This window comes from Hippichthys cyanospilos, chromosome 11, assembly GCF_059441005.1.
Source record: "Hippichthys cyanospilos isolate Australia breed blue-spotted pipefish chromosome 11, RoL_Hcya_1.0, whole genome shotgun sequence".
Taxonomy (NCBI): Eukaryota; Metazoa; Chordata; class Actinopteri; order Syngnathiformes; family Syngnathidae; genus Hippichthys; species Hippichthys cyanospilos.
Window position 1 is genome coordinate 9,751,762 of NC_142379.1, and position 26,804 is coordinate 9,778,565.

General features: G+C 38.9%; 2 protein-coding genes and 2 long non-coding RNA genes across 7 annotated transcripts in view; 2 read left to right on the forward strand and 2 right to left on the reverse strand.

The window, feature by feature from the left end:
• Window positions 1-98: 98 nt before the first annotated feature.
• strn4 (striatin, calmodulin binding protein 4) lies at window positions 99-22,549 on the forward strand. Of its 3 annotated transcripts, XM_088426781.1 has the most exons (18): window positions 99-560; window positions 9,992-10,095; window positions 10,229-10,305; window positions 10,392-10,470; window positions 11,689-11,874; window positions 12,095-12,272; window positions 12,913-13,069; window positions 13,535-13,630; window positions 13,905-14,023; window positions 14,129-14,304; window positions 14,444-14,491; window positions 15,262-15,383; window positions 15,465-15,632; window positions 15,708-15,848; window positions 15,926-16,024; window positions 16,124-16,210; window positions 16,866-17,055; window positions 18,201-22,549. In XM_088426781.1, exons 1-17 carry the CDS (start codon window positions 252-254, stop codon window positions 17,033-17,035), a joined length of 2,316 nt encoding a protein of 771 aa, XP_088282907.1. In that variant the 5' UTR covers window positions 99-251; the 3' UTR covers window positions 17,036-17,055; window positions 18,201-22,549. The 3 variants fall into 3 exon arrangements, with proteins under 3 accessions (XP_088282907.1, XP_088282906.1, XP_088282908.1); XM_088426780.1 differs by having other exon boundaries at window positions 15,465-15,848; XM_088426782.1 differs by lacking the exon at window positions 99-560 and adding an exon at window positions 5,521-5,579 and having other exon boundaries at window positions 15,465-15,848.
• On the reverse strand, window positions 10,107-12,194 carry LOC148415817 (uncharacterized). The gene is made up of 2 exons (XR_015867114.1): window positions 12,021-12,194; window positions 10,107-11,838 (listed from the first exon to the last, which is right to left on the reverse strand). It is a non-coding gene; the product is annotated as an uncharacterized LOC148415817 (long non-coding RNA).
• Window positions 16,153-25,570, reverse strand: LOC148415818 (uncharacterized). The gene is made up of 3 exons (XR_015867113.1): window positions 25,518-25,570; window positions 23,712-24,045; window positions 16,153-17,092 (listed from the first exon to the last, which is right to left on the reverse strand). It is a non-coding gene; the product is annotated as an uncharacterized LOC148415818 (long non-coding RNA).
• The window catches only part of prkd2 (protein kinase D2), a 30,947-nt gene continuing 26,859 nt past the window's right edge, over window positions 22,717-26,804 (forward strand). The window contains exons 1-2 of one of the 2 annotated variants that reach the window (XM_088426777.1): window positions 22,717-22,731; window positions 23,496-24,085. In XM_088426777.1, coding sequence (XP_088282903.1) covers window positions 23,702-24,085 — 384 coding nt within the window. In that variant the 5' untranslated portion in view covers window positions 22,717-22,731; window positions 23,496-23,701. Of the gene's footprint in view, window positions 22,732-23,294; window positions 24,086-26,804 lie in introns of those variants that run through there. The other variant, XM_088426778.1, reaches the window with a different exon arrangement.

Here is a 26,804-nt window from a genome sequence, read left to right on the forward strand (position 1 = left end):
AACATACATTTTTGTACCTAATAATCAATTTAATAGTGTTTTATCGTGAAGGTTCAAAAGCGGATGTGTAGTATTTTACCGACGGCATAGTAATTTTGCTCTGTGCGTGTGAGAAAGGGAAGAAAGGAGGGTAGCCTTCCAACGAAGTGGCGCTGAGCTGCAAGGAAGGCACTGGCGCTTTATCATTATTATTGTCCGTATAGTTTGCCCGTTTCCTCGTTCTTAACCTGGCGAAGGTTTGAACGATTAAAATGGAGGCGGACAGATCAGGCGGAGTACCAAACTCGAACTTCGGAGGCGGCAGCGGCGGAGCGGGGCGCAACCCAAATGGGCCCAAAGCAACACTCGGCCAGTCAATACCAGTAGCCGCTGCTGGGGGCATGGCAGCAGCGGCGGCGGCGGCCGTCGGGGCCGTACCCGGATCATCACACCTCCGCGAATCACAGCAGGACAGCGATTCGGGAATGACTCTCCCCGGGATCCTGCACTTCATCCAGTACGAATGGGGACGCTTCCAGGCCGAAAAATATCGCTGGGAGGCGGAGAGGGACGAACTTCGGGTAATGTTTTTATTGTTCCCTTCTCCATGTACTATCTTTACATAATTTCAATCACGTCTTAATATCATTCCTACATTTGACATCGTAAAATTCTTGATCTTCTTAGAGAAACAATGCAGTTCATCACCATGTTCAGTCTATCAGACTACCACATGCTAAAAGGCTAACGTTAAACTGAGCTGCTCCCCTTGATTTTAAACCACATAACTCCAAATAAATTACCTATTGGCGTGATATAAAACACTCCCACATAACCATTTACACAGTCTTCCTGTGAGACGCTCAAAAACAACAATCTGGACGTGCACAATCACAGAAGCTTGCAAATTAGCAGAGATTACTGTAGATATAGTATGTATAATAGTGTCGACCTCTTACAAATGCAGGCTTACCAACCTTTTTTTTTTTTTTTTTTTGCAACTTCAATACTGACATCAGCGCTATTACAAATCTGTAAAAAAAAGCGCCTGTAACACACAAGCAGCATTAACCATCCTGACCTAAAACGTCATTAACTGGTGGAGTATTAGCCATGTCAGCAGCGTGGTGATAATTTTGAGGCAGCTGATTTCAACCTTTTTCCAATGTACTCCCAAGTTTTTTTCCCCTTCAACTGAATACCTACTAACCAGTTTCAAGCATTTTTGAAAAAAAGTAAAGAAAAGAATGCCTCATCCTGGAGTTGGTCCCTTGGGGTGTTGAGGTGTTTGGACACTCCGATTTGCTTTAAGCGCTCCTAAGTTTTATGTGAATTTTTGTCTCTCCTTTTTCAGGTTCCCGTTTCACTGAACTAGTTGTATGATTAATATAAACTTTTTTGTACTGAGTTGTTTAAACATCACACATGACGATTCATGTTTGAAAACTCTACACGATCAACACAGGGTTAAAGAGTTTTGTGCCATCATGTCTGATTTTTAAACTGAGGAACTGCATTTCTAGGGGTATCTCATAGGTGTCAAACATCCAGTCCTTGAGGTCCACTATCCTGCATGTTTTCAATGTTTCTCACTCAAACACACCTGATTAAAAAAATTGTATCATTTTCAAGCTCCTGCAGAGCTAGCTGATGAGCGAATAATTTGAACCAAGTGTGTTGGAGGGAAAAATATCAAAAACGTGCAGGATACCAACCTCCTAGGACTGGAGTGTGACACCTTTGGGTCTAGGTGATTGTTATTCAGCTATTCAAGAAGCCAGTACGTGTAACATCGCTTGTTTTTATTCTGCCTCGTCTATTGCAAAACAGTGTCACTAATGACTTTCTGATAAAATTCAAGAAAAAAAGGAAAATAACATTTTGTAATCACATGCATAATTAAAGAATACATTGCTTCATATTCCAATTATATTTCGTATAATTTGAAAAGAAAAAAAGTACTGTTCCTGTCACAGCATTTAGAAGTATTAAATTAGATTTGCTAATACCTGCAGAAATACTGTTAGAATCACACATACCCCTGTTGTCCTTACATACCACCAGGGGTACACATAGCTCCATTTGAGAACTGCTTTAAGGTTAACGCAGATGATGTCAACACTTTGTTAGCCGACTGCAAATTATGCTCTGAAAAATGGATGATGGAGGCTGCTTTGTGTTTTCTCGTATATTTGTGTGTATGCGGACGAAATGTGTGGCAAGATTTTTAGTAAACACATTCTGTTGTGTTACCTTAAAACAATATCCTTTAAGATGATGACTTAAACTTGAATTCTAAAGTGGTATTTTAATATACATAGTTAATGTTGTTCATTTTTAAGTTGCATAGTTATGTTGTTGATTAAATGTATATTTAAAAAAATGATCACAATGGCATTATCAAGTACTCTAGTCAGCAAAATGATCAAATGTAATCATAAAGGGCAAAAATAAAAAAAAATTGTACATACATTGTGGTGCATAAGTCATATTTCGGTGTCTAATTAAATAACATTCAATACAAATCAGATTCCAAATTACGTCACACTTTTTGTACACATCTTGTTTTAGGGAGTGTATTTTACTATGTGTAAGATAAACAAACCAAACACAATATTGTGTTTTTATACACATACGTATTTGTCTCACACTTCTTTTTTTCTGTTAGTGAGTTAGTATTACTCGTAAAAATGACTTTCTAATTCAGGAAAAAAAAAAAGTACCCCGGTAGGTTCCAGCCAAAGCACATACATCTATATATGTATAAATAGAGTGTATATATAGTGTATATATGGTGTATATATATATATATATATATATATATATATATATATATATATATATATATATATATATATATATATATATATATATATATATATATATATATATATATATATATATATATATATATATATATATATATATATATATATATATATATACACCTAAACACACACACACACACACCATAACCGGAATTTGTGGCAACACATTGTTACTTAACACTTTTAACTCACCCTGCTTCCTTGCCCACTTCTATCAAGGCGAGTATAAATAGAAGCATGATAAAATATGAATGAACAATAAAGCTGTGCGCATCGCTCTTATATACGTGAGAATGCACCTCAGAAACAGGCCATGGTCATGTCTAACGCAGCCTTTCATGGAAAAGTTTAATGGCATGTTTTAGGGTGACTTTCTCGTCTACATTTAGCACCATCTTCGTTGAGCAAAGAGATGACCTCGCCCCAATTGAATCACTCGACGGTCGCCCGCCTCTGGCTTTGGGTCGCTCAACATGCCAGTTAGCGTGCCCCCCCCGGCCTTGTGTACTTACTTACCAACATGCGTTGGCTCACGTGTCAGCCGCATTTGACATTACTGCCTTATAAAATAGGAACCTCACTTCTTATTCATCTCTGCGCCATCTATCATCTTACGGCGTCGTGACTTCTTGTAGGAAGTTCTTTTTGTGGCCTTGACAGGAAATCCCAGTGCTGTTTTTTTTTTTTTTTTTGGTGGAAGGCCACCTGTGGTTGCGTGTCTACTCTGACAAGGCAGGAATGACACCCCCCCCCCCCCCCCCCCCCCCCCCCCTCCTGCGCTGGACCAGGTGGGACGTCCCACAGGAGACAGGTGCTAGCAGCCTTCTTCTTCTTTCCCACTGATACACATGAAGGCCTTTCCAACATGTATCATTTGGTCTTTCATCAAGGATCATTAACATTGATTTTTACTTAACCTTGTCAAGTTTATTTATACAGGCCTTAATAGTGCAAGAGTCTGGAAAGGCTCACAGGCCCACAGTTTTGAAAAATCGACTTGGAACTTTTTCAGAAAACCAGAAAATTGACCAGGGTACATTGACTGCTGAGTTGGCAACATTTATCATGTTATAATGTCAAAAGAAACAGCGTGAGCTTCCATTTATTGAAATTAAGCGTCAGGAAATGTTTTTTCTCTGGACTTGGCTGCGGTTCCTTTCATATCTCGTCCTGGTCGGTCGATCCAAAATCCTTTTCCGAGCAGGAGAGGACGTTGTGAGGAAAGAGGAATAGTGGCGGTAAAACAGGCCAAAGTCCGTATTTTCACTGGGTAAAGCAGGGCAAGAACCTAACACCCACTTTCGATTTTGAAAGGCAATTCAAATAACTTGCTTACATGGGGTTCCTCTAACCCTCTACAGCAGGGGTGTCAAACATACGGCCCGCAGGCCAGATTAAAAACCTTCGCAGGCCAGAACTGGCCGATTTGGCAATGTAAAGTATAAAAATGAGCCGATTTTTTTTCAATAAATGAAAGTCTTGAAATGTTTTATAATTATTAGTAGTGTTAATATTTTATGATTAATATTGATGTTGACAGTACAGTATTAAAAAGAATAACAAATCTCCAAAAATAAAGCTCCAAAAACATGCACAACTTTTTAAATTGCAGTCAACATTTTCTTCTAAATCACCATGATGATTCATGGGAGTTAGAAATAATCAGCAAATTGTTTTGTAAACTTTTTCTTCAGATTTAAATATTTAAGATGTCGGCGTTAATGTTACAGGTCAGTTTACTTTTATTATTATTATCATTTATTTTTTTTAGCATCAAATGGTTCTGTTGGTCAAAAATGCTTCTAGTTTGAATGAAAATTTACATATTTTTTCAGAGACTTTGATGAACTTAAAGCAATTTTTTTTTCATCTTCAGAATAAGCTGAAACCTGTATAAACCCCTGTAAAAAGTAAACTTTTGCTGGATGGATGGATGAATTAATGTCAAAGAGGTAGCTCCTTTGCAAACAGCCAATCCTATTGTGACTTCAACTCAGAAAAAGCATAGATCTCATTACTAGTGACAGACAACATTTTTTTTTTTCTTTTGGAAAAACCAAAAACGCAAAGCACTAAGTACTAATGATGAAGCGCAAAGTGGCAAGGGAACACTGTAGATGCCCGTCTTTTATGTAATGCCTTTTTGTTTACATGAATGTAAATTTAGGATACATTTCTGGAGGTTCGGTAGATATCACTTCCTATTTAGCTTGGCTCACGGGATCCCTGGGTGCACATCAGTAATTAATAGGATTGTGCTCTCAGGCATGACACACATACGATATCCATATGTACTGCACGGTTGCGGAACACGCCTTCCTCCAAGGCATTTCTTCTTTATGTTTATTTACATCCATCTCTCGACTTGTCCTTGTATAGAACAGTTCCTATCTTCTTATTATCTAATACAACATGCACTCCAGTGAAGCACAGTGGCCCAGAAAAGTTCAGGGCTGTATTTTTTTTGGATGCACTCACGGGAATGCAAGGATGAGTGGATGAGGAGATGGAGCGTAACCAATAGAGGAGGAAATCTGCCCTTGACCCTTTTCAGCTTTTGCCTACTCCAAAACCTTGTTCGGGCCGGCACCAGCAGTGGGTGACGTGGAGGAAATCCCGCCCACAGGACGGAGAGATCAGGTGACAGGACAGCCTTGCTTGCATCATGGCTCCTTTGTACTTGAGTCTTTTGTTCATTTACCCTCATGACACTACAAAAATCACAAGAAGCTCAGGCCAGGTTGTTTAAGATGACTCCCAGAGTGCAAAGAGGTGATTTGCTTGTTCTTTTTTTCATATGTGTTGAGCACTTTTTGTTTCTCAGCTCTTGTTTGAAATCTCAATGCCTCTTTTGTCGCTGTCAAATGAATCACCAATAGTAACTGGCTCGGGTCCCACATATTAACAAGAACAGTCACGTCCAAATCTGAACTGGAATGTGGGCATAGGTGTAGAAGGAATGAACTTTTTGCGCTATGACAGTTAAGCTATCTGAATGTCTATTGACAACATCTCTCTCCCTACCAGAATTAGTTGTGATGTGTCAGTGTGAACTTGCAACACTGCGCGTGCAAGCAGGTGCTGGCTTGTTTCTGTGTGGGTAGGTTCGAGTGCATAGGTTCATATCTAAGACTGTATAATTGCACTTTGGAACTCATGCAAGTCAATTTGTTGGCAAAATTATTTGGAACCTGCCTTTAGTTGAGAAAACGTGTTTTGACGTTCTACGTTGTTTCATTTCATCCATGCTTTATTTCCATGTTTTTGTCTGCATGTGTTGTGTCTTTGTGTCTTGCAATTTTGCTGAATTCATTTTTTTTCAGTTTACCTTTTTGGCTTTGATCATGTGTCATTCAGAGCCCTAATACATTTGATGTCGTTTAGATGGTAGTAAGTGGCAATAGTGTTTATAAAGGTATCAACTATACACAAAAGATAGTTTGATCAGAATATAGATAAAATGAACTTTTACAGCTAAAAATGACTATAAACTTAAGTATCCCTTTAAATGTAGCTGTAACACAAGGTATTTCAGTTATGACTGTTGTAATTCAGGTCTATGCAAATAAATTTGATAGGTGGTGTTTTCAATAAACACAAGGGGGCACTATGTAATAGGAATACATATATAAGAAACAAAGAAGAACAAAGTGTCTTGTTCATACATTATACTAGTTGGTTTATGGACTGCTAAATACGGAGATACTTTAAATTGTAGAAAATAAAAGCAGGACCAAACGTAATTTGAGGTGAAACCATTGCTTACTTCTCTCCTACTGCTTGCAGAATACCTCTGAACCTATTTTAGCTTATTTTTCTGTCAGCTAAAAGTGTTGGCAAACTTGTTAATTTTAGTGTCACTCGAAATCACTGGAATTTTCCTGATGCATTTTCCTTTACTCTGCGGGTGAAATTTTGGTTCTCAAGTGACGGAAATGAATCGAAGAGATTCCAGTCAGTTTTCAAAGTGAACATTTTTTTTCGAAATAAAATATCTTTTTGCACACAAGATGGTACATTAAACAAAAATGATCAATTATTTTGGGTATGACGTGCAGCTTGGTACTAGTTGATCCATGGACAGAGACTGGGCCGTGAGCTGGTGGTTTTGGACCCCTGATATCAGTATCTGCATCAATATCGTTAACTAATATTAGTATCATCCCTAGTTAATAGGATTTGACCAGTAGGCATTCCACACAAATATTGTGGCAAATATGCTAAACATCATATTCTAACCACAAAGTGACCATGCTGCCCAGTTCTATGATTTGTTGTGAAGTATTTTAAATCAAATGGTACGTCCATTTGATTGAAAGAGCAGATGATGAAATGTTTTCAAAATCACCCTCACCCCCTTTTTTTTTTTTTAACCTACTTCATAGTATGACACTAAAGAGCTTTGGGAATCATATGTTGTAAATAACACCACAATGTAAATCCTCTCCATGTACCTATTAATTAGTTTTATGGCTGGTAATTTATCATATCATTTGTATCTCTGTAGAACCTGTTTACCGACTTAATTAAATATACGAGAAAGACCTTATCTCTTGTCCATTCTTCCTACAAATTGCCTCCTTGATGTACGTTGGTGGATTTGGAAAGGCTCATCTAGCCGAGGCGCTATCACCGACCACAGCGATTAACAATGTACTCTAGGTTCTTAGATAATCCCCCAAGGACATGTCGGGCGTAAAACAAACTTAGATTTGTCTGTGTATGATTATGTTGCCAGTATTTACGAGCTGGCTCGGACAACTATCTCCAGAAGTCTCTGATAAGCATATAAAATCACATCGCATTAATCGGGATTACTCAGCAGCCACATCGGCGAGTTTAGCTTGGAAGATTATCCAAAAGGCCTCCTAAGTTGTTGCGTGACTCTGTGTGTGTTGTGTGATTGACTGCCCTCTCAATTAGACCAAGTAGCTGTCTCATGAGACCATGTTTTTAGATTTGTTCTATTTCTTCCTTTCTTTCTTTTTTTTTTGTTTGTTTTTTAAACATTCAGTGGCCCACTGTTAATCCACTCTGTTTTGAGGGGCAAGTGGCATTTTGGTGAAATCTTTTTGCACTATGTTGCCTTCAAATTAGAGAAAACCAGTACAACTTCATTATTGTTCAAAAATTCTCCTCACTTGTCTCTTGTCATTTTTATTCTAGGACAGGTTTCAGGTAAAAATAACCACCAACTTTTGAGGGTCTGGCCAAAATTCATGTCAAAATTAGCGCCATATTTCAAACTCCGATACTTGCCCAAAAACTTCACAGATGGAAGGTTAAAATATACGAAAGACAGCAATTGTTTTCTTTGTGGAATGTTCTAAAAATAACGAGCAAAACTATGTTTCTATAATAGCCTGTAACAAATCAATTCAAATTAAAAACAAAGAAAACAATTTGAATTGAATTTGTTACAGGCTATTATAGAAACATAGTTTTGCTCGTTATTTTTAGAACATTCCACAAAGATGGTGGCCAGTGTTCATGTTTACATGTTCTTTGGTGGGATACATACATTTGCATCTGGTGTTCAGGTTCTCGATGAGCTTTACTGTTGTCGTTTTCTTACATTGCTCAGACGGCAGAATATACATTTTCATCCCTGCAATGCATGCATGTGTAAATGCCTTTTTTCATTTTGGGAGGCATAGTTTCTCAAAGGTTGCTAATGCTGGAGGTGCTTGTGTAGCTGCCTAACCTTTACATTATACTTCAGTCCATTGTACACTTTCCACCAAAATGAATTGACTGTTTGATGCAACACCGCTCAGGACTTGCACATCTACAATGTTCCCTTCTATTGCATCAGGCCTTTCTTTCCTTGTTTGACACATGTTGAGTGACCACTACTTTCCTCAAGGTAAGTATTTTATCTGCTCCCCGAGGAAGGAAACGGACGGAAAAAGAGAAAGGAAGCGCATAAAGGAAGGATGTGTCTTAACTGTGCACGGCCATTTGAATCTGGCCACTGTTTCTTGTTTTTCCCCCTCTCGCGCAGCTGCGCACTGAAGGCTCGGTTAGGAGAAGTTTAAAAATAAAAACTGTCTTCCACAACCCTCTACTTAACATGTACTCTACTGAGTTCTCATAAGTCTTGTTTGCCAACCTTGTCATCTTTTTGTGTTTTGTTAGTAGCTTCTTCACAGTTATCAAATACTACACTCTAACATAATTGAAGGAATGTCTATTGAATTGGTTTTTCATCGAAACAAGCACTCATGGTTCCTGTAGCTATGAATAGACACTGTATGTGAACCATGCATTATTTAGATGTACCCTTATAATCTATTGAAACCTCATACAGTATTTAAAAATGGTTGCAAATTATGCCTACATAAACATAGTAATGATCATTGTTTTCATTGATTGATGTACATAATCAAAAATGTATGTATGGCAGTTCACTGCACTGTATCACAAATTTTCACTTATGTTTCCCAATCTTGAAAGTTTGATGAGCAAATTTCTGACGGGGTCAGTTTGCTTTTACTGTATGCTTGCACTAACTGTTCAACTGCGGATTTAATGACAACTGTTAAAATAATATTAGTGAGTGGAACTATGAATATTGTTTGGGCTTTTCCAAATGTGGTTTGCCACATTATTATTTTTCATTGACTATGTGGTATTTGATCATAAAAACTGTTTCACAAACACGGTTCTCTGCGCCACAGCAACATCCATGATAGTAAACACAGTGGTGCCATTAGTTAAGAGTTTAATTCATTCTGTGACCACACTTTTTAACTCAAATATCATCTAAAGTTTTCCCACTGAAGTGAATAGAACTAGAGAATGACTTTGAAAAGTCTAAATCAAAACTCATCTTGATTATTTTTTTTCTGAAGGATGAGTTTTTGACACAGCTTTTGGATTGAATAGCCTTGATTCATATGTACTCAAAGTTATTTAAGTTTTATATTGCTGCTGTTTAAGTCACTTAACCCTGCTTTGGTCCAGTGAGGTGTTTGGATGCCTGATTTTTAAAAAAATAATATGCATTTCTAAGTTCTAATCTTTGTCTCTCTCTTTCCAGGTATTTTCCCGACTTATTGAACTAGCTGTATAATTGATCGTATAAACATTTTTGTACTGGGGTGTGCAAACACCCTTCATGACCAACCATATTTGACACCCCCACGTGACCATGGGTTAAATGTGTTTTTTTGTGTTTTCAGGCTCAAGTAGCATTCCTGCAAGGTGAACGGAAAGGACAAGAGAACATGAAACAGGATCTAGTAAGGCGGATTAAAATGTTGGAATACGCCCTCAAACAAGAACGGTAAGACAGGATGTCGGGAAAGTCCAATAACACTTTATTTTATGCGGTTTGATGTCCAAGTCATTGATAGTCCTGAGCTTGCCAATGATTCTCATGTAATGGGGCCCTCTTGTGGTATTATGCATGTATGCAGGGCTAAACATCAGAAGCTGAAAACAGGGAATGACCTGAGTCCAGGAGACAAGAAACCAGAGATTGAAGCAGAGTCCAGTATGTTTCTTTTTTTGGTCATACCCCTTGTCCATTGTTCTCCCGCCCCAGTGCTGAATTCACCCACGCAATCTTGCTCTCTACAGTTCCCAATGGCCCAGCTGAGTCAGATTCTGAGCCACCCAATCAAATGTCATGGAAGGAGGGACGTCAGCTACTACGCAAGTAGGTTTACTCTCATCAAGGATAACTTTCCACTGTGGTGAATTCTGAGATGTTGGCATTCACATTAACACAAAATGGGTGGTGGTGTTTGGCCAGTCACTGTGGTTCCCAAATAGGATAAGAAAAATATATGGTAACATAATTATGTTATTCTTTAATAAAGAAAACAAAAACTTCAACATCTTGACAGCATTGTCTGCCTTTTTTATAATTATATATTTAAGAGCCCCTGTACTGATGTATGAAGTCAAGTCCTATTCATTAAAGGCCATAAATGGTTTCTCATGGTAAAAGGAAAGTAAAACCAAAACAATTTTTTTGAGATAATGTATGTTCATTGCACTTTGATTCGTTGAAATATTCTAAGCATTCTGATTTGTGTTGCGTTGCGGGCTATGAATTAAGCAGCAAAATCCATGTGTGTTTATCCATTTGAGGGGGCGGCCATTTTTTTCACTGTGTTCTCACCTAAAACTAACATCACAATGCCTAAGAGATCATCTAGCAACACATATGGCTCAGATGTTTTTTGGATTCGATCATGTGATGTTGGCAAGCTGGGAACGATTCTCGTCTTTCACTTTGCTAATGATTATCAACTATGTGCTATTTTTGACACTATGTATACCCCCCCTCCACACACACCAACACACACACCGGGCCATCACCTGCTAATCCCTAGTTTGTGTTAAGTCCGAATTTAGCACAAGGCCGTTGGTATAACTGCATGTTTAATAATTATATGACTGGTAACATTATAATCACTATTTGCAAACTGACAGCTGACTTAAAGTGACCTATCGTTCCGCGGGACGTCACTTGTTGATTCTTGATTTTAATCGAATTGAACTCAAAATAAAACTGGTTTGATGCATTAAAAAACAAATTGGGTAACCATTTTGGTTGCCCTAGTGCTATTTTGACTTGTCAATAAGCAAAACAAACCAAAAAAAACCCCTCCAAATTTAAATTTAGTTACATGGTAAGAATGACAAGTTAAAAAAAGTTAAAAGCCTTACCATAGGGTCCCCTTGTGAACATTATGAACATTCAGGTTGGGAACATATTTCAAAGCACGCTCATCAAACACTTAAATCAGAACTATTTCCACATGAAAAATGTCATCATAGACACAAAGGTTAATGTGAATTGTGTGCATTTATGATGTGCTGTGTGGCATATCCTTGCCAGCTGATTTGCTGTTTTCTGCGAACATAGATATCTTGAGGAAGTGGGCTACTCGGACACCATTCTAGACATGCGTTCAAAGCGTGTGCGCTCTCTGCTCGGACGAAGCAGCCCAGAGGCCAATGGGCCTCCAACAGCAGAATCCTCCCCGGAGCCTGAGACGCGGACAGGTGGAGAATCCTTGTTGGTCAGACAGATAGAAGAACAAATTAAGAGGTGAGACTTAGGAGATAGATGCTTATCACATGAACTAGTAGTTTTCCTCCTGTTTAGCCGTTGTGCTCAGTCTGATGAGATGAAGTTAAAAACAACCATATCTTAACATCTTTCAAATTATACTCATCTTCCAAATAATACGTTACCTTGTTTCGGATCTCATTATAAAGGGTCCAGTCCGTGTCACACGGAGAGGCTGACCGATTTGATCCATTTGTAGAAACGCAGGCAAAGAAAGCTCTAAAGAACGTCTGGGTGGCTCGGTGCTCGATAAGATCCCCTTCCTGCATGGATGTGAGGACGATGATGAAGACGACAGCGACGAGGAAGACGACTTCCAAGGGATTGCAACAGACTGCATTGATGGCCCTCGCAAGAGCAAAAAGTCTCGAGTCAAGGTACGATTAAGGTTATAAGTAACCATACCATAGTAGAGATGAGGACATTGGATCCCTTATGATGAATGAACACTACCATATTTCTCAGTGTAAAATTCAAGGTGTTTTTCCCCTCATTTTCAACCCTCATATTAGGGAGTTTCACTTATAACCGCGTAATTCAGAACAGACCAATTTTTTTCCACATATCTGTGTTTGGATAACATTAATTTGAATGTGAAATAAGTCATATGTAATTTACAGGGCTTAAAATGATTATATATACCTCTAATTCAATATTGTTTGCATCCGTTTTAGAACGTTTGCAGAAATGCACTTTCGTCAAGTGTTGCTAATTTGCTTTGTTGTCAGCAATGAGACTGTGTGGATGATTTTTTTTCATTTTGTTATTGTTCCCTGCATATCTATTTTATAGTGCCTCCCAAGGTCAAAGGTGGCAACGTTGTCACACAATTGGCATTTTTAGATCATGAAACACCAACTGTTCACTCATTTTTTACATGCTAGGTATGTTTTTACTGTATCGATTGCTTAGCAAAAATTGGGTTGGGGGAGGGAAATAAAATGGCATATATATATATATATATATATATATATATATATATATATATATATATATATTATTGTTGTTGTTTTCCAGATGGGTTCTGAACCCATGACCACAGACGTGGACCCGGATGAAGAGGAGGATGAGGACGACTCTGAAGACGCCCTCAGCGAATTTGACTTTCTGGGCTCCGGGGAGGATGGGGAGGGGGCGGGAGAGGCCAGGATCTCTGGGGACGGACGGGAGTTAGGTACGCAGCTACCCTAGCAACCATCACTTCCAACTTTTCTGCAACCGTTGTATCTGTCTTTCCCAACACCCCCTTCCCCAATTCCCCACATGCTCACATTTTTTTATGAGTTACTTCTCATTATGTTTCAGCATCTCTTCTTGTCAATAAAACCAAGCTCTTTTCCCAACCGCCCGTCTCTTTGTCTCTGTCTGTGACTTCTAGCACTGTGTCACTGTCATCTGTCTTTAGATGTTGTCTTTCGATTTCTCTCCCCTCTCTCTCTCCTGGGGTCATTTCATCATGACAATCATGATGCGCGAGTATCATGCATGCAGCCTTTAAATTTCCACCTCGATTCCCACACAAGTCTGCATTTGAAAGAATGAAGTCTTAATCTTTTTGTCTACATTTGGCCTTCAAAATCATCCTCCATCTCTCCACATAACTGGATGTGCTATGTGTCTTTCCTGTTACCGGGTTCAGAGAACCGCAGGAACAAGCTGCAAGGCATGATGTCAGACTTCCCTGCAAAACCTGCCCCACCCCCATCTGTATCGGGACAAGCACGTTCTAGCGAAGGTAAGACTTCCCAAAAGGGAATCATTTCTCAGTCTTCGTCATGCATCCTTGTTAACTTGATTCCCAAGTATGATGCGGTGGGATAATGTTTCTCGCCCATCTATAAATAAATTCTTCCAGTATGCCAGCTGGTAAGAGAGGAAGAGAATCGCTAGATAGACAATCAGGTTTCTGTATTTTACAAAAAAATCAGGTTATCATATTTTCTGTTGTGTTTCTGGAACTGTGACGACGCCGTGACTGACACATTTGCAAACGCACTCCAAACCTGCAGGTGGCGCCTTGGGTTTCTCCTCAGATGTCTTCATCATGGATGCAGTCGGAGGCGGAGACATGAACTTGGGTGAACTGGCTGATCTCACCGTCGCCAATGACAACGATCTCTCCATGGATGTAATTAACACATTTGCCCCATTCACGACACCGGATGCGGTTCAACCCATCAGAATCAGTGAGCTGATCCCACTTTGATGATGTAACTGTGGATGTGTGTCACAGATGCAGGATAATAGAGAGGAGTTTAAAAAGACATGGAACCCCCGTTTCACGCTACGCAGCCACTTTGACGCCATCCGGGCTTTGACGTTTCACCCCAGCCAAGCGGTGCTGCTCACAGCCTCGGAGGATGGGACCCTAAAACTATGGAACCTCAATAAGGCCATGCATTCCAAGAAGTAGGCGCTCTCTGACCAAAATTTTAACGTGTGTGATGTGTGGTCTCAATGTGAATTGTAACAAATGTGAAATGTGTTGTTTTTTTTGGTGAAATGTTAACATTGTTAGCATGAAGTTAAGCAAAGTTTTCTACCACAGGAATGCTGCTTTAGATGTTGAGCCCATCTACACATTTAGAGCGCACAGGTGAGTCCAGACATGCCCAATCAATACAGAATACTGATGAATAATAATTGTTCATCATGAAATAATTGCACGTGGGGCTGCAGCTATAGAGTAATTTTAACTGAAAATTCATATCAAATATTATTGATTATTCAGATAAAAAAAAAAGAAAAAGACAACATTTTTGATGATCTGCATTCTTTTCACTGAAATTTAAACTGCTTTGCAGCACAGTTCTCTCGAGGAACATTAGATTTTAGGCAAAATTCTCCCACTTATATTTTGTTTAAAATTTGCCAGCTTAAACAGCACATTTGAATTTGTATGGTTTGTTAAAATATGATCAATCATAACAGCAACTTTTGTGTGAGGTGGTGATGTGTGCTGCCAGGAAAACTTTCAAATAAAATGTACCAACGCGTACATATACATATATTATTTGGTAAACTAAGGTGTATTTTGAAGTTGGCAAGCTCAATGTGTTTCCTGCATGTTTTACTATCATTCAGAGCATCAACAATTGTTGATGAAATTGGCATCAAAATTTTAATCACAGGTACACTAATAATCAAGTATCTGGGGCAAGATAAAATCCCTCAAGCATTTTTTTTAACCTAGGTACTCGAATCTCTCAATCTTTTTTTTTCCCACAATTTAACCCATCCATAGATACTGTTATAACTTTCTGATGTTCATTTTTCATTTACTCAAAAGATCAAGAAGGAATCAGACTATTCAAACCCTGTTAAGTAAGATTATCTTGCACTTTATACATTACATTCTTTGTCTAGTGGTGCTGTTTTGTCACTGACTATGGGAGAAGATGGAGAATCCTGCTACAGCGGGGGCCTGGATGGAAGCGTACGGTGTTGGAAGATGCCCGACCTCAATGTGGATCCTTATGATAACTACGGTCAGTGAGTCAGCTGCACTATTCGATTGCCACCTTAAATGAGCTGTTATGTTTCAAACGGCACGTTGTCACCTCAATTAGATCCTGGCATCGAAAGCAGCGTGCTGGCAGGCCACGAGGACAGCGTGTGGGGCCTCACATATTCCACAGTCCACCATCGGCTGGCGTCATGCTCGGCGGACGGCACCATTCGTATCTGGGACCCGCGGAACTCTGCCCCATGCCTGTCTGTCATCAATAAGGAACGAGGTAGCCGCATGCCTACCACTGGAGGCGCTCCGTTGTTTATGCGTGTAATACATCGCGCTCCTACTGTCTCGACAGAACACGGGACGCCCACCTCGGTGGCCTTTGTGGCTTCTGACCCCAACCAAGTGGTGGTGTCATTTGACGCGGGCGAAACCTTGCTCTATGACCTCAACACGGAGCAAAGCGTCGCAGCACTAGAGACGCAGACCAAGGATGGTACGTTCAAGACCTCTGCTCCACTTAGCCCACCGAGAAGCTCTATTGTGAGGTTTTTGCTTCTATTCCTTTTGCAGGGAGTGAACTGATAAATCGTGTGGTCAGTCACCCATCCGAGGCCCTCTCCATCACTGCACACGAGAACCGCACTATTCGCTTCTTAGACAACAAAACAGGTGCCCATAGTTTTAGACATATTGCTCAAGTTTTGTGGTCTTCTAGAACATGCAAATATACTCCTTTTTTATTTATTTTTTATTTTTTTTACTCCATAGGTAAAGTGGTCCATTCCATGGTGGCCCACTTGGATGCAGTTACATGTCTCACTACAGATCCAAAAGGCACTTACCTCATCTCTGGCAGTGAGTAACCAAATCACAAAGGGTTTCATTTAATGAACAAACATTAATTGAAATAGAACATGTTCATCTTCTTTCTCAATATTTTAACACTTAATGATGATAATAATAATAATACTCCCACTCATCCTAACAACATGTGTACATCCACCTCAAAATGTGCATGCGCACAGTTATATTCTTCCAATAAGAAATGTTTATTCACAATTTGTCTATCCCTGAAAGGTGCATTAATATGCATTTTAAAAATTGTTCATTTTGTTCATTCCTAACCATGAAAATACTTGTTTTCACAGTTTTTCCCCACCACGTAAATATGGATTCATATTAAAGTTTATTTTAATGGTGCATAAAATCACTTTTTTTTTTCGATGTACTACAAGGCTTTTGATAAATTTTGCTCTGTCATTTCTCACCCAAATTGTATATCAGATCTGAAGTTAAATAATGGAAACAAATTTAATAACTTATTTCCAGTCATTGACTGAAAATTGAAACATTGAACGTCATCACAGGACAGGAAAACATACCCAATATTTTTAAAGGGATTTTTCTAATCTGGAAATTGCTGTGATGAAAACTAAGTAACCCACAGAATACATCAGTTTTTGTAAATTGGAGTTTTCCTTGTTTGTAAATATGATTCCATTTTCTCCAGGCCATGACTGCTCCGTGCGCCTGTGGATGCTGGACAACAGGACGTGCGTGCAGGAGATCACAGCCCACAGGAAAAAGCACGACGAGGCCATTCACGACGTGGCGTTCCACAGCTCGCAGCCCTTCATCGCCAGCGCTGGCGCAGACGCACTCGCCAAGATCTTTGTCTGATAGCACCGCTGTTCCATCTGGTGAGGCCCGCGAGATTTTTAACAATGAATGAATACACTGCAAAGTATGTAGAGAAATGGAGTACTTCAGAAAATATTCTCATTGGTCTACCTCCAGCTTCATTTTAAAAAGCAGCCAAAAGCTTATATGTAGCGATGCAATTCAGCAGTGGTTGTCAAATGTTTTATATCAAGCACCACCTAAAATAAAACCCCTTATTTCTAGAACCTGACTGATATGGACCTTTTTAGGATGATTCTTTTTTGGGGGGGGAGAAAACATACAGTTTAATCGGATGATTAATTTGAAAAATGATAAAATAGCACGTGTCTTTCCAATCCGTCTCAATAGGTTTTAATTATATGCAAATGTTCACTATTCTTGGGTCGGCCAAGTACCTATTCCCTGCGAAGAGTGAATATATTGTTTTTAAAAATATATATGGTGCATTAATTACCTTGCGCAATTACTAAAGTTGTAAGGAAAATATATTGTCATATGTTTTTGTGTTGCTATTAGTTGAGTGGTCATATTTAGCTCATTTACAGTATGCTTAATTTATGTTGCACGATCTATGTTTATGATTTATTCGTCTATGAAACTGTGTCTTTAGTTTTTCCAAGTCTTCCATGCACTGCCACCTAATCTGTAAATGATTAGAATACGTAAGTTTAAAAAAAAACAGTAACCGCAAATAATTGGAAGATTGTTTTTTGCAGATGTTTGAAAGGCCATAATCAGCCGATTAATCGGTTGGGTCCTACTTATTCCTTCAGGCCACACTGTCATGATCAACATTACCATAAAAATGCAGTAGAGTCTAGGTGTTCATTAACGCAAGACTCTTAAGACTCTAACTCAAAGCAATTGTAGGTCAAAACAGCTTTTCCCATTGAAATGAATAGCTATGCGATTAATTCTATATAATAAAAATAATAATAGTTTCTATTGTTTCAAATAAAAGTCAACTATCTGGAAAAAATAGGTAATATCAGTCTGTAGAGTTTTCATTTTATTTATTTTTAAATGCTTAGGCAGTGATACTTTCGGGTACCATGAGAGGGAGCCCATATACCACTTGTGGTATACAAATCATTCTACCATAACTTCACCAAAACTAATTAAATGTGCCCATGTTTTACTTTTTTTTCCCTCTTCTTTTTAGACACCCTCGACTGTGCCGAAAGAACCATGGATACCATGGATACAATTTCCCCGTGATCGCACGCACACACACAAACACACAATGCTGTCCTGCACCCCACTGGTTGGATTATTTACCACAGGACGTCGCCTCCCCTCACTTCCTCACTGTTTTATGCCTCAGTGAGTTCTTGGTCTACAAATCACACTGCTTTTTTTTTTTTTTTTTGTCTGTTTTCAACTCTACGAACTCCTATCTAAAGCTTCAAATATGATCACACTATTTTCTACACTACGCGTTCTGCTTTTTTTTTTTTTTTTTTTTTTTTTTTTAAATTCCGAGTCAACTAGTGGTTATATCAAGGTGACATGCGCACTTGTGCTCTATGACTTCCTGCTCGTGTTTTAAGGAGACCCACGACCAAGTCGACTCGTGCATGCGGCATAAATGCAAAGTGTAAATCTTGTGTGGCTGACCAGGGAATGTCAGTGTGTTATCAAATTGTGGAATTAGTGTGTGTCACATTCCAAAGACTCAATGAAGTGTGTGCGCGTTCCCCCCCTCCTGAAATCAAGGTCCTCGAATGTTCAACATGCCAGTGTTTCAACTTCATAGCTTTAATTTCAACTTGGCCAAAACCCACTTTCAGTCTATATTTGTTGTATGGAATTTCTCTACCTTTAAATTGGACCTAAACCCAAGACATCAAACGTTTTTGCTCTATTTTTAATGTGCATATCATCTATTTAATGTAGTTTAAAATAGTTCAAAATTATGCATCAAAACTCATCCAGCCGTGTGTAATTGGGGTTACCTTTTTGGGGGCTTTTAATTAATGCAAATTTGCAAGAAAGGCATGTATTTTCTAATCATACTCTAAAAACAGTCGGGTCAAATATTATACCTGATTATGGGTCAAAAAAGGACTGACCAAATATTTGGATCAATTTGACCCCACTTTCAGGGTCGTTTATACAGTCTAATGTGTTATGTGGTACAGAATGATACATTTTTAGGGTGTTGTGCTAAACAACCCAAAATGTTGGGCCCAATTGACCCAAATGTCAGGCCTGTCCTTTTTTTGACCCATAATTGTTATTTTTGATCCAACAGTTTTTAGTGTGTAAGAGCCAACATATTATCCATCTTAATAAGATAACCAGAAAGCTGTAGTACATATTCATGAACTTAATTCAGTCCTAAAGACATTTTTTTAAGAACCCAAACATTTTATCCCTGAAGGGGTGGTCTAAAAATGACTGGTACTAAATGAATTAAATATGATAGTAGTCAACTATTTAGTAATTTATTACTTAAACTAATACATTATGTTAGGACCTTAGGTAAACAATTACTTTAGTACCTTAAAGAAATTGGTAGCTTAAGTCATGGATTACTTTCGTACTTCATCCACGAAATACCAGCCATTTTTAGAACCACCTTTAGTCAAGCACTTGAACATTTTTGAAGGAATAAAAAACAAAGCCGAAATAATTCCATGGGATTGAATTCCTGGACTCTTAAAATAACGTGAAGAGACGTCTTTAAGATTGAATGAGTTAAAGACAAGCTAAACATTACAGGATTGTGGATCGAATGAATGTTTGGGTTTAGTTCCCCTTTAAGGCTTATGATACTGTTATAAATCAGTAGTGTGAGAACCCAGTTAAAGTTTGCAGAGTGCAGTGTGAGGCCGGTCAGTGCGTTCCAAGCAAATTGTGTTATTTGCTGCTTTTTACTGTACAGAAGAGTGTGTACGTAAAACCTTGGTGCTATGAATGCCTCTATTAGTTCAGGGACCCCCCCCCCCCCCCCCCCTTTTTTTTTTTTTTGGAGCATGAAAGCGTGACACTTGCAGGGTTGACGTCACTGTTGAATCATTTCTTTGACTTGTCATTCATTTCACAATGTTGACATTTCTAAATTCCTCATCCACGCGGTGTGTGTGTGTGAGAACCTCAGCTTCCTCGCAATTTTTTATTTCATGCCAGTCGGCGTTCTGTATTCAGATTTAAAAGAAAAATAGCATCCAGAGTTTTCCACTCGTATGGCGTGCATGAGTTGCACTGTAGCACAGAAGTCCTGTCCAAGGGGGAATGACACTTTTTTTTTTTTTGTTTGGTATTTTTTTTTTCCCCCAATCACAAAGTCACTTTTGGTCACTACACATAGGAAGCAATGTCATGAGCGGAGGTGATTTTCAAGCCCATCAACTTATCTTAGTATTCGGTCAGAGCTGAAATGTCCGACTGCTCTGTTCTGTTTGTCAGGGGAAAACCTATACCGGCCATAGAAAGCAATTTATATAGTGATACATTTATGCATTAAAAAAGTTTTGCGTTATTTCTTCATTGATATGGGCGTTTTTGCAGAACATTTTTTAACTATGGGAAAATTTGGTAATCAAGTCTTAAAAAATTAAAAGGAATGGCGAATCTCTGAAGTTTAAAAACCTTTGTCCAAATTTGATCTTTTTTTTCCTGATATTGATGAAATTGGTCTGTTATTTTTAGTATACAAATTGTTGACCATGTGTTATTTACAATTTGTTGGTTGACTGATGATGGAAGAGTGGTTAGCACATCCGCCGGACAGTTCTGAGGTCTTCATGTTCTGGTTTTCATGTGTGGAGTTTGCATGTTCTCCCCAGGCCTTCATGGCCTTCATGGGTTTTTCCCACGTTCTCCGATTTCCTCCCACATTCCCTGAAACATTCACGGGAGGTATTGGGCACTTGTGATTGTCCTTATGAGTGTTTGTGAGTGTGAATGATTGTTTGTCTCTGTGTGCCCTGCGGTTGGCTAGCAACCAGCTCAGGGTGGACCCCACCTACTGCCGAAGACAGCGGAATTAGGTTCCAGCATGCTCACGATACTATTGAGAATAAGCGGCAAAGATGGATTGTTGACCAATCATAATGATTCAAAATTGCTTGCTCTCTTTGATAGAAAACCAATGGCGCAACAAATATCCTTTTTTTTCCCCTCCTTGAAAAGTGATGGTTTTGGACATAACGATTTTTCCCGACGCTAGCAAGATGATGTGTATCCGGCTTGACTTGCCATTCCTGATGTGATGGCATTCGTGTAAAGACTGACAATAATATGTGATAATAGTTGTCCATCGTGCAACTCTTTAAGATAACAGGGTACCGTTACCGTTAGTTACATTTCTAATCATCAGGGGAACCCAAGCGTTCAGTTTTCCACAAAGATGACTTTTTTTTTTGTCCCAGGCTAATACTTTATAATATTTAAATTAAAAAGAAAAGATAAACATGCGGCAGCATCAAGTGTCATAGCAGGTCATCTGAGAATGATGGACCTATATATGAAGCGTTTTACATTTCCGACACAAACTGCCTCCTCTTTTCCAGTGTTTTCCAGCTGCAAAATATTTTTAGACTGATTAAAAAAAAAAGTTCGGTCACAACCAAAACAGTAGTGTTGTGGTGTTAATGATGATCAAGAAAATGACTTTGATAACACTTTTTCAGTGTAATACTAGTTACTACACCATTACTAATGACCAGAATCGAATGACTAGATAATTATTGGTCATTTTAAATTCACAAAAAAAGCAATACAAACTACTGGCCTACCATTCATATTAGTGTTTTCAAACATTTGAGCAGGTCCTTGTAAAAATAAATCATTTGATATCTTTTCTTTTTTTTTAAAAATAAATCATTTGATATCTTTTTTTTTTTTTTAACAAGGCTGTGGAGTAAACACTTTAATCAGGACTAATGATCCAAATGACAATAGAAAAAGAACTTTTTGCTAAAGACTGAAACTAGTCCCCCCCCGAGTGCAGACAAATCAGTAAGATGTGTGGCAAAGACTGAAAACGGTTGTCGATGCGGATGATGCCACTGCGTGCTGTTAAAGTCCAACATCTCTTTGTTTTCATGCATCGCTTTTGATTCCAAATGCGACTTGAGGTGTAAGATTTCCGTTATTATCATAAGTGAATCGTTCTCCTTAACTAGGCTTGTGATAAACACAATGTAGAACTTGTAAAAAAAAATCAAAACAAACAAAAAAACATAATGCAAAAAAAAAAAAATGCCCAAAAAATGTGTTACCAGTCAGAGGCCAAGGTAAAGGACTCATTGTGTTTTTATTTTTTATTTTTATTAGCAATTTATCACTGTGTGATACTTTGTATATCATATTAAGTCATATTCAAACTATTTCCTCTAACTACAAGGGATAAGAGACCTGCTTTTATTATTAATTTTGTTTGATCTATTTTTGAACTGCATTCTAGCTTGTATCAAAAGACTCCTGGTTTTTGTTTATTTTATGGGTCGCTTGTTGTATGTCATTAAGATGAAAGCATTAAAATACAAAGATTTTGTACAGTAAGTGCGTCTTCTCTTTTGTTACTTTCTACAATTTATTTCTGTACCTTGCTGACTGTTCTTGCCATTGGAGCATCTTTCTCAAGTCTTTCATGACACAGTTTGTATCCGTCTCTTTTTAGGTGATGTGGTTGCGTTTGCTAATTTGTATGACAGGAGAAATTGTGCATGCTAATAAATAGAATGGTAATATTTGACTTCTTTTTTTTTTCTTCATTAGAGGCATAAAGTCGCTTAATATGTCCTGACTATTGACTTTAATTTTTTGATGTTTAATCATTTTTTTATTGTAATTAAATGTCAAAAATGAACAGTCATTTAAAATGTCAAGCAAAAATGTGTGTGAGTAGTTCATGATAACTTTTGTACAGTATTTAGCTTTGGTATTGTAAGCCAGGTGTGCCTAATGTTTTGACCTCTCCCTTAAGCCATTATCTTGTACCACAGAAACAAGTGTAGAGCTATAGGTGTGGTGCTGTTTTGCTGCTTGGGCATAGAAAGTCCTGGCTGAAGTGTGTCTAATAGGAAGAGGGGAGGGGGGAAAGGCAGGAAATGCATTTGCACGGAAGAACGTAAAGAGAAAGAGGAGGGTGTTTTTCCACCCTCCATGGCTGTGTGAAAAGGGATCTCTGCAAGTCTAAAAAGAAACGAGGAGGGGAGGAGCAACAAATCCTTTGATCCCGCCCTCAAGAAAAGCCCATTGGCTAGAGAGCATGTCCATCAATGCACTTCCTGTTTGGAAGCGAGGGAGGAGCCGTCACTCAACTTTTTCTTTTCTCTAAAAAAAAAAAAAAGCTGAAACTGACTCGTAAATTGAACAGCCTGTTGCTCCTTTTTTTATCCTCGCCATTTCCTCTGCGAGAGGAGGCAATTTCTTAACTTCGAAGACACTTTTTTACTTGTTCTCACACTTTCTTTCTATTTTGTCTTGTTTTACCTTCACGTTCAAGTGCGGACTAAGAAAAAGTTCCAGCAAAAGAAGGAGAAGAAAAAGGAGGAGGAAGAGGAGACTAGTTTCCCTCCCCGCGTGAGGGTGTGTGTGTTTCTCACGCACATGTAAAGCAGAGAAGACACCGCGAAGGAAGCGCAGAAAACACTTCCTGCAGAGAAGGAAGCTGGGACTATGCCCCGCGTTGTTGCGTGGGCTAGCCTGTGAATGAGCGTACCTTTTCTCTTTCCCGAAGTTCTCGAGCGCTTCATCGTCACACAGGTTGCGGGGATGGCCAACGCCAGTCCCTGCATCCCCTCCGGACCCGTGGGCCAGATCTTCTTTCCTCCCGGGGCCTCCTCAATGCACGGTTCGGCCGCGGTGACCCCAGTTCCCGTGGCTTCCGTGTCCCCCCAGGGGGCCTTCAACGCGATGGACTTGAGCCACGGGCTGGGGGCCTCGGGGGGTGCCGCCATGCCCTCGGTACCTCCGACTCCTTCAGGGGTGTCCTTCAGCATCCAGATCGGCCTGACCAGAGAGTCGGTGCTGATGCCACAGACGGCGGACCTGGCCTACGTCAAACAAATTGCCTGCTCCATTGTCGACACCAAGGTAAGCACACCCACACAACACATACTGTACTTTTGTGTCCTTTTCTCTTTGTATTTGTGTACCGTTGTTGCGTGAGTGTTTACTTTTTACGCCTGACATTCGAGCAAAGAACTGGCACCAGATTGGGAAAATTTGACAGTTTATTCTCATGCAATTAACGTTAAACGGAGCACAATTAGGCTTTGTTGGGCTCCGTCTGGAACACAAGGGCGAGAATGCTTTTATTGAATGCCAAGAACTAGCGTGGCAACTCGTGGATGCTGCAAATATCTAGCCACGTTACTGTGGAATTTTAATGTCCCCTATTGTTTTCAACTATATTTTTACATTTTTTTTCTTCCGTTTTCAATAAAAATTGCAACACTGGTGTCTCAAAATATCCAAAATGTAGTCAGGTCTTGATATACAGGTGACCCCGAATCTAGATTTTTTTCAGTCAGAAGCCATCATTTGTCTGAATTCGGGAACATTTTGTGCTGTATTGTGGCAATCTCGATCCACTTAAGCAGCAATTTGGCATAATAATTGTTTATAAAAATAAACTTTAAGCAGTTTATTCCCCCTCACTGTGATGATGATAATGACAATAATGATAATAAGATGGCATCAGTATTATGGTTTTATATCAAGGGGGTATGTGAGCACAAATAGTGGAGCAACAAATGTAGCCAGATAATGCAATATTACCTAACAGGCATATCTTCTTTATAATCTGAAAAGAACGACTAATATTACTGCAGCCGATTGAGGAGCTCAGATCATCTCCATGATTGTATGTATACATGGATCCACCAAAAGCCAACTTGTACTATATGTTTCAATGTTTATGTTTCATCTCCATATATGTATTTTGTTCAAATTTTCAATTTATTAATACTCATCATCATTTCAAATAGACATAAATTAATTGTGATTCAGTAACAGGTTCGTATCATGTCAGGACATAGGCTACATGTCGATTTAATCTTTTAGAAAATAAAAGTAAATGTTATATGCAAATGTTTGATTCAACACAAAGACAGTCAGTCTTCTTTCATGGAGGACTACAAACATAATTATTTTGTTAAAGTTTGGTATTGTAACCGATTATGCAGATGACCTACGTCATGAATTTGCTGGTGACTGAGGCAGCTAATGACAAATCATTAACCAATCCGCCTTTTGTTACTCCAAGTGTAAAGGTGATAAAGTGTCAGTTTTATCAGCAGCAATACAAGTTATTGTGAGATTTATACAGGTGTGTTGAAGAGAGGCAGTTGCGTTGAAGTGTGAACCAATCTGCATACACCTGGGATTGTTTACATCCCCTTTGCAGCAAGAGATACTGAGCGTTGTGGGAAATATGGTCTTCACATGTAGCAGAAGTTGTTTAGTTTGTTTGTTCAGGAGTATCCGATTTCAACATATGAGAAAAAGAAAGTAAAAGGCTTACCGGTTCCAGTTTTCATTCGATTGGGTGTCAGGAGCATGAGCTTTTGCGTGGCCAATTAGGCTGCTAAGCGATTATATTGACACATTTCCAAAGCCTGCGCTGATCAGCTTTGTGTAAAATTCTTCGCAGTTGCAAATCTGCAAGGAGGATAATCTGTTTTCATGTCCTGGCTCCTTTGCTGGCTCTCATGAGCATTTTGTGTCTAAAATTATGCAAACGGCAACTTCTCAATCAACATTTAAGGTCACTGCTACTACTCGGATCAATGCACTGAGCATGTGCATTAGGATTTATAATTGTCATGACCCTCTTAAAAAAAAGACAGGTTGTTCAGGTAACTATCATATTCTTCATCACTGCATTAATTTTTGAACTTAAACCTACTAAATTCTCTTTCCAATTTTCGAGGGCACACAACTGGTTTCCGCGCACTATAGGCCACGTTTAGTCCCATTTACACAAATCCAAGTAAAATTTTTACCTCTAAGCTATGCCATGATCATTTTTCCACACAAACTAATATTGCTGCAGAGTCTTACGGTCTAATGTTCTTTTAGAGTTTTTCTTTAGAACAGAGCCGGTTTACGCTCTTGTACATGACTGCTTTTACAGGCAACAAATGTTTAGGTTTTCCCTCACTATTTGTTATATATAGTAGCAAGATGGTAAAAAGGCTACTTGATATCGTTGAAACTTTATGTTTGCATGGACAATAGGAGTAAGCTACCGCTTACAAAAGATAATACAGTGTAACTATATGTTTGAGGCTCGATTGACTCCTATAGGCCAAGATCCTGCAAAATGTCTGCACATTTCACACTTATCTTTTCTTTTTATGTAGAATTTAGTGAAAAAATTCAATTGCATGCCCTAAATATTTTAGAAATGATCATTGTGTTTGATTTATTGAATGTACACCACATGTCGGGCTTAGTTGCCTAAGTAGCCCCGCATGATGTTCTGTGCTGTGTGCACACAGCACTGCGGGAGACCGTGCGAAATGGGACTCATTGAAAACCCGCACAAGCATCGGGAGAACATGCAAACTACCTAGAGAAAAGCCAGACATTTGAACCCTCAGCCTCTTAACTGTAATGCAGATGGTTAGTGCATCTGCTTTACAGTTGTGAAATAAGTCAAATAAATATAATCATGAATGATTGTATTTATTTGACTTTTTCCTTAGGTTAGCAAATGTGATTCCTTGCCCTTTAATTATGAAATTTTATAGTGCTGGTGTTTCCCTCTTTTCTCTCTTCTCCGAAAATAAGTCAGAGATGTGAAGCT

Excerpts from the sequence above, each read along its gene's own strand:
- strn4 (XM_088426780.1), top strand. The coding sequence starts at position 252 with ATGGAGGCGGACAGATCAGGCGGAGTACCAAACTCGAACTTCGGAGGC. Across the intron at positions 10,471-11,688 it reads GGACGTCAGCTACTACGCAA|ATATCTTGAGGAAGTGGGCT; the intron begins GTAGGTTTACTC and ends CTGCGAACATAG. Across the intron at positions 13,070-13,534 it reads TGGGGACGGACGGGAGTTAG|AGAACCGCAGGAACAAGCTG; the intron begins GTACGCAGCTAC and ends TACCGGGTTCAG.